The 17,758-nt window shown below is 41.0% G+C and overlaps 1 protein-coding gene across 1 annotated transcript in view; it reads right to left on the minus strand.

Annotated features, from left to right (window-relative positions):
• Positions 1-1,891: 1,891 nt before the first annotated feature.
• The window catches only part of LOC111965484 (SAP domain-containing ribonucleoprotein), a 60,976-nt gene continuing 45,109 nt past the window's right edge, over positions 1,892-17,758 (minus strand). The window contains exons 10-11 of the mRNA XM_023989663.2: positions 3,656-3,742; positions 1,892-2,649 (exon numbers count right to left, since the gene is read on the minus strand). Coding sequence (XP_023845431.1) covers positions 2,608-2,649; positions 3,656-3,742 — 129 coding nt within the window. The 3' untranslated portion in view covers positions 1,892-2,607. The remainder of the gene's footprint in view (positions 2,650-3,655; positions 3,743-17,758) is intronic.

Here is a 17,758-nt window from a genome sequence, read left to right on the forward strand (position 1 = left end):
GTGTTTTCATATATATAAATATATGAGAGGAAAAAATCTCTATGTAAATAAATACCCAAATGTTGACATTTTATGTTTTGGACAGGTTCTCCGCTTCTGTTTTTGCGAACTTTCTTTTGCTTTCATTTGTTCATCATGTTCTGTAGATAAAATTCACCCCAACATTGTAGTTTAATGGTTGTGCATATTAATAATTGTTCCATGGTTATTTTTTATTTTTTTGTTATTTGTTTTATTTTGTACAATAAATCATTTATTTAGCTTACGAAATTCACGGCTGATTGATTGACCTTTCYCTGTGTTTCTCTGGCTACCCCTACCCWAGCCCACTGCCACACCTTACTTGTGGCATTTCCAGCTCCTAACTTATAAACATACCTGTCATGGGTCACACAAAATGCATTTAAGAGGTCAGGTACTGCCTGGTGGCATCCTGACTCTTGGGATGGTTAAGGGTTGAGGGTAACAGGAAACTCTGACATATTAATTCTGAGGCTAATTGGTGGAAGAGAGAGAGGAGGAGAGAAACAGGCCGAAGAGAAAGGTTTAGTGTTGGGAGGCTATTGTTTAGATTTTGTACGGGATCTAGCATGACCCAATTTATATGTTACCTGATAGGACGGCCTCTCATTAACCTAATTTAGCGAATCAATGGGGGACAAATGAGACTGAACACGGAGCTCTTTACTGATGCAAATGCACACAGACCACCCACCCCAGAGAAGAGAACATTGACGCCAGCAATGACATAAACCTTACGACATGCTCACACAAAAACATTACCAAACAAAACAGTCACACACTCCTCTGCCCATAATCACACACTGAAAATCAAACTCTCACCTATGCGCACACATAGATAGATATTCACAACTCATTTCTGGCCTATATGGACCACTAAAAGCCACAGGGGACCTGTTCTCAGTCAATGTCGTCTTCAATGAAAAACTGTCAAACTAGTAGAGTACAGATCATTTGATGGAGGGTGAGAGAGCTCTCAAATTCATGCTGCCAAAAGGACAATCAGATCCCCTCAGGTAAGCTACAAGTGACAGGCACTGGTTAAAGTGCTAAAGTGGCAATTATTTAGCTACTAACACTTTGTCCAACTTCCACAACTACTTCTTATCATCATTAGTCATTTACATGGTATCACAAACATTACAGCTAAATTTGTCACCATACTTTAACACATAAAACCACTGACAACAGCTACAAATCATAAAATAAACCTGTTTAAATGCATTCGATGGGAAAACAGGAAAAATATTAAAATCTTACAAAACTCCCAAGAAAGAGGGTTGGGAAGTTTATGATTGCAGCAATAATCATAAAGTGAAGAAAAGTTCATTGAAGGTAAATTGGGGGCAGCACTCAATAGGATTGATTGCTTAACACAGTAATCAGTAACACCTTTATGTCCTGCTCAATAACAGACCAGTGTTCAGAGAGGGAGGTTGTTCAAGAAAAAAAATAACACTTGTTCACTTGTGTGAAGGATGAAAGAGACCAATTCTGCCCATTTCAGGGACGCTTCAACTTCAAGTGATAATTGCCTCCATCCCGAATTACTGTCTCAGGGAATATTCAAGTGTTTTGATTAAATTGGTTAAATATGAAGAAAAAAAACAGTATTGGTGTTGTTAGTAGGTATTGCTGGTGCTATAGCATATGGTTAAGGAGACTTTTAGCTGGAGTTTGATTTAAATGATATTGTGAAATGTAATAAGAACAATGTCAGAAGTCCAATAACAGTCACGTTTTATTAGATCTAGAAACAATTTATTCATTATTAACTGTTTACAAACCCACTTAGCAAACGTGTTAAAGGGATAGTTCACCCAATTAAAAAATCACAGTGTAAGGAAAACAATATGAAAGTAGTCTTTGGAAAAGCAGAGACCACAACAATCCATGCTTTTGTTTACCTGGCTCACATCACCAAATGCCAACTAGCGTTTCTGTTCAAAAATCAATGCCAAGTCAATACTCCATGTTTGAAATGCTATGCCTAAATCATCCCTAAGTGTCTGAAATGTATTTTGTAGCACTATTAAATTACTGTAAGATGATGCATTTCTCATTATGAAGTTAGCTTAAGTGTGCAGCCAGGAATCCAAACTGGCAAACTATTGAAGTGGATATCTGATATAACAATGAATTCCCAACTGAAAAGTAGCTTAGTGCCTCCACACTTGTTACAGCATGTCCACTGAGTGACATGTCACAAACCTGGAGCAGTGGTACCATAACACCTATTGACAGGTTTAGCTATATGTTGTTTAGTTATTAAAATCCCTGCCAGGGAACATCAACCCCTTCTCCCCTCTAGAGCAGAGCAGATACAGCAGGACCATCCCTCCCCTGGAGAAGTTTCTTTAACACCGAATTGGGTACACAGACTTATTTCCCAACAGCAATAGAACAAGTTTACTTAAGGGTTGTTGGGAAATTGGATAAGATCTTTAATTTCCCAACTTTTACATTGTGTAAAGATTATTTCTTACTGAACAGCACAGGTTGGTATTTTACCACTGTAAAACAAGAGTAACAAGTTTTAAAAAATACAAAATTAAATCATTAAAAAAGTACAAATATAAAATTGAATCAATTATTTCCAAATCGGTCTGCTCGTTTCCTCTTCTTTGCCTGAAATGGGGGGGGAAAATGAACATGTAAGGAACATTCTACATAAATGTCATGTGTTTGAAATGTATACAGAAGAGCATATACAGAATTCATTGTAAATTGTGACTCAGGATTTAAATTTGTGGAATATGCATGTGCAACAGTAATAAATAGATCTTTCTTATCAAGTGAGATTAGAATTGCTGAATTATTATTTAAATGACAGGGTGGTGGTTAGGAAGCAGAAACATCACATCAGAGTATTAAGTCAGGATCAAAACAAGCAGGCCTGATACCTGCAACATTACAACTGCAAGCATCATCCTTACATATATGATTTAGTAATTTGATTACTTATTTATGCAAAATAATTAATAACCATATTGTATGCTAGATATCATAACAGCAGAAGTAAGCAATGCACAAAACACTAACTGCTTGTCATTGCTGGATGACTATATAGGTCATCGACAYGCTCTGATACCATCTGGAATTCATGTGTGTGTGTTCAAGAGAACATCAATCATTCAAGACATTTTCAAAAAACTCAAGGTAGAAACTTTGAGAACTGTAAAGTTAGACTCTACGCCTGTATACCCCTATGAACTTTGGAAACAATTACATTTTCCAAGAATATGAATTGTGGAATGTGGAAATTAAGCAATCATTTACACTTGTTAAAGATGACTCACATGACATTTACCCAACAGATTTTACACATCTATTGACTCAAAATAGGTTAATAACATCAACTAAAATTCTCTTTCAAACTTTGAGGCAATGCCCAATTCTTCTTCTTTCAAAACTTTGCTATTCTTCATTATTTTTCTGTTCTAAAACATTCTAATAGCAACTTACAAAACATTCTTATACCCTCCTTCCCAACACACAGCTATGTGAACATTTCATTCGCTTATTTTTAATGTTTCTCACAACCGTGTTTGATCACTTACAAATCTGTCCCACCAGCTCTCTTTTGGCAACAACAGGTCATAGCCCAAGAACATGAAAACAAAACCTTTTGTACCTCGCTATCTTCGGCCCCAACTACAGCAGCAGCAGTGAGAATCCCAAACCTCTCCTTCCTCTTTTTCAGCTTCTCGTCGACTTCAACCTGCAACACATCAGAAATGGATGAGGAGACTTAGTCTTTTGGAAAAGCAACAAATAAATGACATTCCGCTGACAGAAATGCCAAAGTACATTGAGTAAGGGGGAAGAAAAATACCCCCAAATTCTGGGTGTAAATTAAAAGGCTGAAAATCTGGTGGCCTGGCGAATAATGTTAAGGTTATGCGAGGACACAGCAAGCTTTTCCCTCACACACTGTGTTCTGGCAAGAGATTGCCAACAAGAACAAACTGACAGATTCCAGGTCACTGGTCAAACATTCAAAACACAACCCTTGAGGTCGGCTCCATCCCCGTCCACATCCCAGAACCAACGTGAGGAGTGGGAAGGGCTGAGAGTGGGACACCACATACAGCATTACTACCTTAAAGACCAACAAAGAAGGCAAATATGAGCTTTTGGTTGCGCTACCCCCATAATTGTTRAATTAAGAAGAAAAATAAGTTGGTCAAAGTTACATATTTTTCAGAAGTTTACATTTGTGGCCATAGGCTACTTCAGCAATAATCAAATCAAAGTTTATTGGTCACGTGCACAGGGTGTAAACGGTACAGTGAAATGCTTCCTAGCAAGCTCTCCTCAACACAGGTTTCTCGACTAACTTTTTCCACTGGTGGCACCGGTGATACACATTTTTTCAGTTAATGGCACAAGCACATGATTTGGGGATGCGCAGGGATAATGACCTGACCTGTGGCCCATAATGTACCTGTATTCCATAAAGAACCAGGATAAAAATGACTAGCCATCTTTTAAATTAGAATGCCCTTGCAGGGCTTGACATTCAGATAACTTTGCCATTGGCACACCGGGCCAGTACCAACTAAAAGCTACTGGCCCCCAATGAAAAKAAAACTGTCCTGGAAAAGCAGATGCTGCGCACATCATTTAAATGTTATCTTTAATTTGCGGGCTGAGCAAGTAGCATAGTCTATAATGACCTAACCTCCATACACAAATATCACAATTTTAACTTGACAATATCAGATTTACATTGATTACATTGATTACATTTGCGCAATCTCAAAAAGTGTGTTATTGTTAGCGATCTTGAACAGTCAATATACAGTTGTAGGGCTCTATAAAATCTGCTTTTGGTAAATTCAGTTTTCCCCATTTAGTTTTTCCAGGTGTCCCTATTTTTATCAGGTTTTCACACTTTTTTAAATAGAAAAACTACAAAAGTCTGATGTTCTAATAAGTCCACAACAATGCTTAAACCCCATCAGAAGAAGGTGCAGTTGGGGGTGTAGTTTCCCTTTAATTCAGTTCACCGACGACACGATGGAACATGCTATAGGGAGGAAGTCAGAGACATGGTTGTGTGGTGCCAGGACAACAACCTCCCACAACGTCAGTAAGACAAAAGAGCAGATCGTGGACTACGGAGGAAACGGAGGGCCGTGCACGCCACAATTCACATTGACGTGGCTGTAGTGAAGGGGTCGAGAGCTTCAAGTTCCTCTGTGTTCACATCACTAAGGATCTATCATGGTCCAAACAAACCAGCACAGTCATGAAGAGGGCACGACATCGCCTCATCCGCATCAATAGGCTGAAAAGATTTGTCATTGGTCCCCATATCCTCAAAAAGTTCTACAGCTGCACCACCGAGAGCATCCTGACCGGTTGTATCACCGCCTGGTATGGCAACTGCTCAGCATCCGACCATAAGGCGCTACAGAGGGTAGTGAGTACAGCCCAGTACATCACTGGGGCCAAGCTTCCTGCCATCCAGGATCTATATACTAAGCGATGTCAGAGGAAGGCCCAAAAAATTGTCAAAGACTCCAGTCACCCAAGTCATAGACTGTTCTCTCTGCTACCGCACGGCAAGCGGTACTGGAGTGCCAAGTCTTGTCTAGACTCCTTAACAGCTTCTACCTCCAAGCCATAAGACTGCTGAACAATTAATCAAATGGCCACCCACACTATACATTGACACACCTGCTACTGCTGCTACTCGCTGTTTATTATCTATGCAGTCACTTTACCCCTACCTACATGTACAAATTACCTCGACAAAACTGTACCCCCGCATATTGACTCGGTACCCCCTGTATATAGCTTCGGTATTGTTATTGTGTTACTTTTCATATAATTTTTTACTTTAGTTTGTTTGTAAATATTTTCTTAACTATTTCTTGAACTGGATTGTTGGTTAAGGGCTTGTAAGTAAGCATTTCACGGTATGGTCTACTACACCTGTTGTATTCACCTGTTGTATTGTGACAAATAAAAATGTATTTGATTGAAGCCACATACCAGTGTATCAACCAAGCTCCTCCTTAAAATTCTGGTTCTCCAGATACCGACCATTCTCAATGTAAGATACTGCTTTTCTAGTACTGCCAGAGAAATTCCTTCCCAGAAGACCTCCATTCGCTGGAAAGTGATAAAGCAGTCCCCTTGAAAAGCTGCCTGCAAGTCCTCTCTCCTGAATTAGACAAGTCCACAGGTCTCATTTGAGTTGGGGGCCGGCTCTGAAGATCCGAGACTCTCAAACCAGAATTGTGCATGCATTAGTGCTAGATTCGAAGAACCCAATCACGCGGCTCCAGTCTCAAACACTATGATGACAAGCTTCTCCATCCTTGTGCTGACATTCACAGTCATTTCTGGTTTTGAAGGGACGTCGAAGCTGTGAGTCTGAACAACATTCAAATGCAGAGAATGGAAAGCCAAACCCCATGTGCCTAAAGTGTCTGACCTACACTATATATACAAAAGTATGTGGACACCCCTTCAAATTAGTAGATTCAGCTACTTCAGCCACACCCGTTGCTGACAGGTGTATAAAATCGAGCACACAGCCATGTAATCGCCGTAGACAAACATTGGCAGTAGAATGGCCTTACTGAAGAGCTGAGTGACTTTCAACGTGGCACCGTCATAGGATGCCACCCTTCAAAAAAAGTAAGTTCGTCAAATTTCTGCCCTGCTGGAGCTGCTATTGTGAAGTGGAAATGTCTAAGAGCAACAACGGCTCAGGAGCGAAGTGGTAGGCCACACAAGCTCACAGAGCGGGACCGCCGAGTGCTGAAGCGCATAGCGCGTAAAACGTGTCTGTCCTCGGTTGCAACACTCACTACAGAGCCCAAAACTGCTTCTGGAAGTACCTACAGCACAATAACTGTCCGTCAGCAGCTTCATGAAATGGGTTGCCATGGCTGAGCAGCCTCACACAAGCCTAAGATCACCATGCTCAATGCCAAGCGTCGGCTGAAGTGCTGTAAAGCTTGCTGCCATTGAACTCTGGAGCAATGGAAACGCGTACTCTGGAGTGATTTATCACGCTTCACCATCTGGCAGTCAGACGGATGAATCTGGGTTTGGTGGATGCCAGGAGAACGCTACCTGCACGAATACATAGTGCCAACTGTAAAGTTTGGTGGAGGAAGAATAATGTTCTGGGGCTGTTTTTCATGGTTTGGGCTAAGCCCCTTAGTTTCAGTGAAGGGAAATCTTAACGCTACAGCATAGTGACATTTTAGACGATTCTGTGCTTCCAACTTTGTGGCAACAGTTTGGGGAAGGCCCTTTGCTGTTTCAGCATGACAATGCCGCCGTGCACAAAGGAAGGTCCATACATACATGTTTTTTTGAGAACAGTGTGGAAGAACTTGACTGGCCTGCAAAGAGCCCTGACCTCAACCCCATTGAACACCATTGGAATGCCGACTGCGAGCCAGGCCTAATCACCCAACATCAGTGCCCACCTCACTAATGCTCATGGCTGAATGGAAGCAAGTCCCTGCAGCAACATTCCAACATCTAGTGGAAAGCCATCCCAGAAGAGAGGAGGCTGTTATAGCAGCAAAGAGGGAACCAACTCCATATTAATGCCCATGATTTTGGAATTAGTTGTTCGACGAGCAGGTGTCCACATACTTTTGGTCATGTAGCGTACCTTCTTCCAGGCTCTGCCTTCACCAACCAGCCTTCTATTGAACAGGAATGGATTGTTTTGGCCCCTTCACAGTGAAGATGTGCCGAAGGAATGAGAAGAGGCGGGAAATCTTTTCATTTCCAATTACTTAATACTATTTTCACACAATACTTTCACAAGATATTGATGAACAGAAGAACATAATCATATACTGAGAGGATATCACAAAAGATTGAGATGAGGGAAGGGTTGTTTCAGTGTTGGCCTATGAAAAGAGTTGTGCATTTCTTTAAGGCCGGCACAGTCAGTGAAAGGCTCTGTGGGTTCTCCATAGTTCACATGGCAAACTCTCAAAAAACGGTTGTCCCCCCCTGCCCCTGTGATGCCTTAAGCAGAGGCCAGTGTTGACACAGTGCTGGCCAATCTAATTTTGATTGTCAGGAGCAGGGAACAGCAATCCCCCCTCCACCCCCCGAGATCATCAAGTTCATCCCCCCACCCCTAGAACAATATTCAGCCATTCCTGGGCCTCACGGAGTGAGCTCACTGGAGTTAATCTCTCAGGCCTCTCTATCCTCCCTCTCTTGCTCTCCCTCTTCCTCGCTCTCTTTCTTTCTCTATTCACAAAGCCATTCTAGAACAGCTTGAATTAGTGACAGTTATTATTCAAACTAATGAGTAAAAAATCAGAGGCTACAATAGTGGACCATGGCATGTAGTTAAGTGCATTCACAAATCTATCATTCTTAACTAAATGCAAAGACGAGGGGAAAATGAACCGGTCAGAGGCGAGATGACGGGTCTAACACTTTTCGTATGATGTCATTTTTTCCACAAATCACAACCTTGCCCACAGAAACACTCAAATACGAAAGCTTTCAGACATTGCTATTTCTGATTAATAGAAACCGACAAAGAACTCTCGATCATCTCTGTACCTTGACATCACCCACTGGGCAAAAACTGGTTGAATCAATGTTGTTTCCACATCATTTCAACCCCTAAAAATCTATGTGATGACGTTGAAAATTAATTTGGGTTTGCAAAAAGTAAATAAAAAGTAAGTTAACTTTTTTTGAACCTAAATCCAATGTGATCTTTTTTTGATTTCACATTGAATTCACGTTAGTTGACAACTCTAATATTACTAATATTTCTACTACTCTACATAGCATTTTAGTTACCGTTTATACACACTGCATATTTATTTATATACTGGATTCTTGACATAGCTCACTGTAATATATACTGCTGAGCGATTAGTGGTTTTTGAGGTCGGTTCGATTTTGATTAGTATAATTTTTTTAATGAAATACACTATGCATTATGTGAGTTGAATGCTTTAACACAGAATAAAACAATGAATAAAAGTCCCATGATGGTAGTGACCATTACTGCTTACCATTACTGCTTATTAACCATCATTTATTCACATTACTTTAATCAAATTTCAGTTGTGTATCTTTGTTTTATTTGATTACTATTATTTAATTCCAAGTCATCACCTCATCTCTATAGAGCTGCTGCCTTATACTGTCTGACAAAATCACTATTTTAGTAGTTCTTTAAAATAAATAAGGCATATTTTTATGACTGCTGAATGCCAACTATTGTTCACTTCGATCATGTATTTTCATGAAGAGATACCTCACGAAGCAACGGCTCTCTATCCCTCTCGATCATGCAAATCCCCATCCAAATCCATCAGTTTAAGCTTGAGATACGTATTTTTTGCATGGGCTGCGTCTCAATCAACCGCATCTACCCAATGTTGGCCTTCTGAAAATCGGTAGCGTCCGAACGCTTTGGCTTACAAACTAATATGACCACTCTATAGATAGGGGACTCGTCTGAAGGTAACCCATACAAACAAATGGAAGTATGGAGGTAGTTTTGTGCCAACAAAAATAAGGGGTTAAACGTGTCAAAAAATATATACATTTCCTGAGCTTTCTTATATCTCCTAGATATAGGACACTTCAAAACATTATTCAGTATGGTCAATTTTTTTGCTGTATTTTCAACCAATTTATGAATGTGTTATTCAACGCGTTTCAATGGGAAATAGTAGTAAAGGCCAAATTAAATATTGTTTCAAAAATATATATTTTTTTATACCTAAAGGGGTCATAAAATTAAAAATCAAAAAGCTAAATGATCCATGGTATGACCATCTTAAAACAATTCCATATGTTAGCTTAGTATCCCCCCCAACAGCTTAAGACGGAGGTTAAAAATAAAATTGCACTACTAATATATTTCCTGCTGTATATATCATTCCTAGTATATCTTGTGTAAATTAATTTGGTGTAGATACGTAAAGATTGCATTTGGATTACTGTTACAGTGCTATTTGGGTTGTCAATTGGATTCGTTCCGACATTCCTTTATTTCTTGTTCTTAGTTTAAGTTGATTATTTGTGTACACCTGTTTGAGATTTTACTGCATTGTTAGGAGCTAGTAACATAAGCATTTTGCTGCACCCGCTATAATATCTGCTAAACTGTGTAAGCGACTAATACACTTTGTTTTGAACTCAACCAAATGTAAATCAAAACTAGATGTTGAACTGACGTCTATGCCCCTATTCTGAGGGACATTAAATTATGTGACATGTCAAGAAGCCTTCTTTATTTTCCCAGATATGTATGGCCAGATTGGACAGATGGCCCTCTATACTTCTATTCAAAAGTGTGTGCGTACATTTGAGTGTGGTTCCATACACTTTGTGGGGGGGAAAGGGCCTATTGCTATTATAATTCCAGATTCAAATGCAGATAGAGCTGAAAGTCCAGCCAAGCCTCCTCCTTAAAAATCACACATGTAAATGATGGTCCTTCAAATGAGTAGACAAATGCCCTGTCTATGTGTGGAGAATGATAAATGACCAAAGCTGGGGATTCAGTTATTCACTCATTCATTCTCAGGACCGATAAATTAAATTTGGCTCATTGCTTTTCTTCAATTCAAATTAAAGTATGCATGATGTGGTAATGCAGAAAACGGCTCGTSAATTGTCTTTTGTGGAATGCAGGGTAGGGAGAGGGGGGCACAGCGTAGTGATTGCTGGCCATCACATATGGGGGAAGTCATCAGTCTCACCCCACTCAAATTCAAACCGTTGCAGATATAAAAAGATTTCAGCAATGATTTAGGTGCTGGTGGGAGCCTTTGACAGCATAGCAGTGACAGTGAGTGGCTGGCTTTGCGGTGTAATAGGCATTAGTGTTCCACTGTATCCTGATACTTCTGTACTACTTCTGTACTATTTCAATACTATAACATGAAAAACGGTTCAGTACTAGATTGAGAGATTATGAACTCTGTCTATCAGTGCAGCCTATGTCCCCTTATAGCGTGAGTGCACCGTGCTTGCTACACTTACTCATTGCTAGCTGTAGCCTGTCCTGGGGAACGACTGCACTCACTGGGAGTCTGGGATGCATCATGTTAGCTCCCCACTGCACAGAAATGAACACACTTGAATAATGCAACACGGCATGTAGAAATGTTGCAGCTGTTAATTACTGTTCGCAAAACAATGCCCATTACAGGCTAGGACACTTTACAATGCAAGAAGATAGCTTTGTAGGCTAACTTTCGTTGCTAGCTTACTCCTGAAGCTAACATCAAGTCACTACCCTAGTACTTTGTTCGTGATAAATTACTTACTTTACGTAAACTATAACGCAAAATATGTTGATTTCAAGCTGAAAAACCATACACCAAAACCATAGTCATTGCCAAAAATGATACGTCTCTCCTGTCTCCAACACCATCACATCCATGTGAATGACRTCATTAGGTCTTGAGATGCTTCTTCTATGCAAATGTTGTTGACCAGTACAATAAGTCCCAAATGGAAAGGAAACTGATTGTTTTTCATCTGTTGACCCATGAAATCAGCAAAAACAAGCTCAACTCAATGCATGCACACACTCTTAGAATATGCATTCATCTGTACGCGTAACCTCAGTAAATGGGTACACAGAAGAGAAATGGAGAGCAGAGGATAAGGTGGGTGTGGGGGATACAGTTTTGAACTCTAGGCTTGTTTACACAATTTCTATAACAGCCATCCACCATACATTCTAATGAGTTGGTGATTAATCAGACTGGTGATTTTATGCTCACGCACGATTTTAAGTTAAAAGAACAGAGATTTTTTAATTGTGTATATGATGTAACAGTTAGTAAAACATATTTGCTTCTAAATACGGGTAGATATGGTTTGTATGACTTAAAGGAATAATCCACTCAAAACTACAAATCCCTATGATTTACATTGTTAAATAATGCAAATATATGAGAACAATATAGGTTGCAATTTTTTGGGCAATATCAGCGTTATAATAAGTTAGGAAGCAACATGTGAAAATAGTGGAAATCTGCAGTGCTCAAGTTGACTACAAAACCCACAATGGAATGTTCCCCATAGAAAGGCTGGTAGCTAGCTAGAAAACGTAACAACACACAATAATACAAAAGTCAATATCAGCATGTGAAGTATTTAGCCAGTTGTAAAATCCCTGAAATAAACGGCATTATCTGACTATGTTCAACCTGGTAGAGATTGGGTTTCTAGCTCAAAGCTGTGTGAGCCAAGTTGCTATGGCAACGCGAAAGGGCCCTTCGAGCCTGCAAGATTGAAGACAAGAGGATAAAATTGCTTTGCGCAATGGTAGTTGAAGGAAGAAAGGATATTAACATTTGAACAAAATATACACTTTGTCATAACGATTTAGAGAGATGGATGGGCTCCCGAGTGGCGCAGCGTTCTAAGGCACTGCATCTCAGCGCTAGAGGCGTCACTACAGACACCCTGGTTCAAATCCAGGCTGTATCACAACCAGCCGTGATTGGGAGTCCAATAGGGCGGCACACAATTGGCCCAGTGTCGTCCGGGTTTGGCTGGTGTAGGCCGTCACTGTAAATAAGAATTAGTTCTTAACTGACTTGCCTAGTTAAATAAAGGTTACACGTGTTCAAGACAAAAATACGTAGTGGCTGCGGTTTTGGATTTTCTGGAAACCCGACATGGCGAAAAATATAGATTTTTTATGTAGCTGCTTCCCACTCCGCTGACTACATAGTAGCTTGCTCAGTGCTCCCCTGMCGCTTTGATTGGCGATGACTCCTTTGTCTGGTGTAGCTTACATACACATTTTATGTTGTACACAAAGGACATGGTTGAAATGTTCGAACTATTGAATTCCATGCCTTAGTAGGCTATTAATAGAGATTCTCCTGTAATTTTGCATACTTTCTATGCAGTAGTTCTGAAAGTAGCACGCACGTTCCCCAGAAATTGCATACTACTTCACATACAGTACCGGTCAAGTTTTAGAACACCTACTCATTCAAGGGTTTTTCTTATATTTTTTTTTACTATTTTCTACATTGTAGAATAATAGTGAAAACATCAAAACCATGAAATAACACATATGGAATTGTTCAACAAATCAACATATATTTTATATTTCAGATTCTTCAAATAGCCACCCTTTGCCTTGATGACAGCTTTGCACACTCTTGGCATTCTCTCAACCAGTTTCATGAGGTAGTCACCTGGAATGCATTTCAATTAACAGATGTGCCTTCTCACTGAGTTTCAGTGCCTTAGACTGCTGCGCCACGCAGGAGCCATGTACAGATCCTTCAGAAAGTGTTCACACCTCTTGACTTTTTCCACAATTTGGTGTGTTACAGCCTGAATTTAAACTGTATTAAATAGAGATTTTTTTGGGGTCACTGGCCTACACATAATACCCAATAAAGTCAAAGTGGAATTATGTTTCTGTATTTTTTTATTTKACAAATTAATAAAACAAAGACGACATTTCTTGAGTCAATAAGTAAGTATTCAACCCCTTTGTTATGGCAAGTCTAAATAAAATCAGGAGTAAACATTTGCCTAACAAGTCACATAATTAATAAGTTGCATGGACTCCCTCTGTGTGCAATGATAGTGTTTAACATTATTTAACAGGCAAATTTTGCACAATACAGGTGTGGAAAGCCTGACTTACCCAGAAAGCTGTAATAACCAGATTTTTTTTAAAGACACATAGAACATACAATAGCTATTTAGCTAGCATTAGAAAGATACATATTTTAAGCTTCTTTACTCTTTTTATAACTGGCACTACTTACAATATACTGCTATCCTTCAATCAATGTAAGCTCACTAATAGATAGATTAGGCTGCGTAATATACAGGTTCTATAAACCTAATATAATTTCATGGAGATTTAGTTCAGTCTAACTAACCTAAACTTTGTGAGAAGCACTAACTGCTGTAAGTTTAACACAAAAGTGACATTGTATATAAAAAAGCATGATCCCATATTGCCTATGTAAGTTGGACATCACAGAAAGAATAGGAATGATCCACCAGTAGCCACAAATCATTCAGGGGGAGAGCAATAACAAATTAAGACATAAAACGTGAAAATGTGTTCTGCCCATCCCACCCCCATTCCCAAAACCTGCAAGGCCTCTCTACAAGCTCAACTGCAGATTGTCAAAACTAATCTTGACATTACTGAGAACAAATCGAACCCCAAAGATCAAAAGGTGAAAGGTCAGGGATACTCTGACAGGGATAGAGGGAGGTCACAAAAACAGACCAGCACCCATTCCTTTAAAGAAAAGAAAAGAGGGGAGGAAATACTACGAAACAAATTACTGAAAACAGTTGTGAACCTAGCTACCTTATATATTCAACGTACAAATATTTAAAATAAATAAAATAAATGTAGGGAAAGGGTGCAAATGTAAGATGGCGCCGACAGATATGGTAGCTCTACTTCTAGCTCCTAAGCAACTTTGCAGTATTTTTAATTTTTTTGTAGTGTTATTTCTTACATTATTAGCCCAGAATTTGTTATTACATACAGCCRGAAAGAACTTTTGGATATCAAAGCGTCCGGTAACCAGGAATACGACGTTCTTGAATTGGATCCTTTGTTCGTACCTCCCAGGGCAATTGAACTTATTCCAGAGGCTGCTCCAAAACACCGCCGGCGGAGAAGAGGTATTCAGAGTGGACTTCCAGTCCAACTTCCGAGTATATTACTCGCTAATGTTCAGTCTCTGGATAATAAAGTAGACGAGCTCAGGGCGAGGATCTCCCAGAGAGACATTTGGGATTGTAACATACTCTGTTTCATGGAAACATGGCTCTCTCAGGATACACTGTCCCCGTTCATACAGCCAGCTGGGTTCTCAGTACATCGGTCAGACAGGAATAAAGAACTCTCCGGGAAGAAGAAAGGCGGGAGTGTATGTTTCATGATTAACTTTGAAATGCCTACAAGGCCCTCCCCCGCCCTCCCTTCGGAAAATCTGATCACGACTCCATTTTGCTCCTCCCTTCATATAGGCACAAACTCAAACAGGAAGTACCCGTGCTAAGGTCTATTCAACGCTGGTCTGACCAATCGGAATCCATGCTTCAAGATTGTTTTTATCATGCGGATTGGGATATTTTCAGAGTAGCCTTTAAGAATAACATCAACGAATACGGTGACTGAGTTCATCAGGAAGTGTATAGTAGATGTTGTACACACTGTGACTATTAAAACATACAGCATTTGCGCAAAACTGAAAGTGTGAACCACCGCGTTTAACCATGGCAAGGTGACTGGGAATATGGCCGAATACAAACATTGTAGTTATTCCCTCCTTAGGCAATCAAACAGGCAAAAAGTCAGTACAGAGACAAAGTGGAGTTGCAATTCAACAGCTCAGACACCAAAGGGAAAACCAGCCATGTCGTGGACACCGACGTCTTGCTCCTGGACAAGCTAAACACCTTCTTCGCCTGCTTTGAGGATAACACAGTGCCACTGACGCGGCCCGCTACCAAGGACTGAGGGCCCTCCCTCTCCTTTTCTGTGGCCGAAGTGAGTAAGACATTTAAGCTTGTTAACCCTCGCAAGGCTGCCGGCCCAGACGGCATCCCTAGCCGCATCCTCAGAGCATGCGCAGACCAGCTGGCTGGAGTGTTTACGGACATATATAATCTCTCCCTATCCCAGTCTGCTGTTACCACTTGCTTCAAGATGGCCACCATTGTTCCTTTACCCAAGAAAGGAAAGGTAACACAACTAAATGACTATCGCCCCGTAGCACTCACTTCTGACCCACTTCAATTTGCTTACCACCCAAATAGATCCACAGACGACGCAATCGCCATCAATCACCACACTGCCCTATCCCATCTGGACAAGAGGAATACCTGTGTAAGAATGCTGTTCATTGACTATAGCTCAGACTTCAACACCATATTACCCTCCAAGCTCATCATTAAACTCTGGGCCCTGGGTCTGAAACCCGCACTGTGTAACTGGGTCCTGGACTTCCTGACGGGCCACCTCCAGGTGGTGAAGGTAGAAAACAACACCACCACTTCGCTGATCCTCAACACACAGGGACCCCAGAAGGGTACGCGCTTATCCCCCTCCTGTACTCCCTGTTCACCCATGACTGCGTGACCACGCACGCCTCCAAATCAATCAAGTTTGCAGACACAACAGTAGTAGGTCTGATTACCAACAATGATGAGACAGCCTACAGGGAGGTGGTGAGTGCCCTGGGAGAGTGGTGCCAGGAAAATAACCTCTCACTCAACGTCAACAAAATACAGGAGCTGATCGTGGACTTCAGGAAACAGCAGAGGGAGGACGCCCCTATCCACATCGACGGGAACGCAGTGGAGAAGGTGGAAAGATTCAAGTACACATCACTGATGATCTGAAATGATCCACCCACACAGACAGTGTGGTGAAAAAGGCACAACAGCATCTCTTCAACCTCAGGAGGATGAAGAAATTTGGCTTGACCCCTAAAACCCTAACTTACTTTTACAGATGGACAATTGAGAGCATCCTGTTGGGCTGTATTACCACCTGGTACGGCAACTGCACCGCCCGCAACCGCAGGGCTCTCCAGAGGGTGGTGCGGTCTGCCCAATGCATCACCAGGGGCAAACTACCCGCCCTCCGGGACACCGACAGCACCCAATGTCACAGGAAGGCCAAAAAGATAATCAAGGATGTCAACCACCCGAGCCATTGCCTGTTCACCCCGCTACCATCCAGCAGCTCTAGGTCAGTACAGGTGCATTAAAGCTGAGACCGAGAGACTGAAAAACAGCTTCTATCTCATGGCCATCAGACTGTTAAATAGCCATCACTAGCCAGCTTCCACCCGGTTACGCAACCCTGCACCTTAAAGGTTGCTGCCCTATATACATAGACTTGGAATCACTGGCCACTTTAATAATGATGTTTAAATAATGTTTACATACTACTTTACTCATCTCATATGTATATACTGTTTTCTATTCTACTGTATTTTAGTTAATGCCACTCCGACATTGCTCAATCTAATATTTATATATTTCTTAATTCCATTATTTTACTTTTAGATTTGTGTTGTAGTGTTGTGAATTGTTAGATACTAATGTACTGTTGGAGCTAGAAACACAAGCGCTTCGCTACACCTCCAATAACATCTGCTAAATGTGTGTATGTGACCAATAACATTTGATTTGATTTAAAGAGGGGGCAGGGTGGCCGTGGCATTGGAGGTGCTTGATTTGCAAGCTGTCAGCTGATTACCCTTCAGATGAAGAGCAGTGGGCCTCATTCTCTGTCCAGTGCCTTGTGGTCTGTTGCGTTGTGGCCTCACTAAATCAACATTGTTCTAATGAGGTGTCACACTTGACCCAGAGCAGCCAAGGCCCCTCTCGTAGGTGTCAGTGCCACAATGRGCACCCCTCCATCTCCAGCGCCTTCCTGACACATTTGATTCATTGGAGACCCTGGGCCCTGTCAGGTCAAATTTACCCCTATCAAAACGCCAGCATCGACACATTCAACCTCACCTCAACCCCCAACGCCAAAAACACTTACAACTCCCACAGCCATTTTGGAAAACAACCAAGACAAATGCTTTCCCCGGTTAGGCTACACAACCAGCCTTACACATAGACGCACACTTAAACCTGCCACAAACCAGCTTGACTAAACAGGTCTCTTATCAAGGGAGTGGATTAGTAAATCTGTGAGAAAGAGTTTTCTGATGGCACTCACACACCCCCC

Source organism: Salvelinus sp. IW2-2015, linkage group LG1 (assembly GCF_002910315.2).
Source record: "Salvelinus sp. IW2-2015 linkage group LG1, ASM291031v2, whole genome shotgun sequence".
NCBI lineage: Eukaryota > Metazoa > Chordata > Actinopteri > Salmoniformes > Salmonidae > Salvelinus > Salvelinus sp. IW2-2015.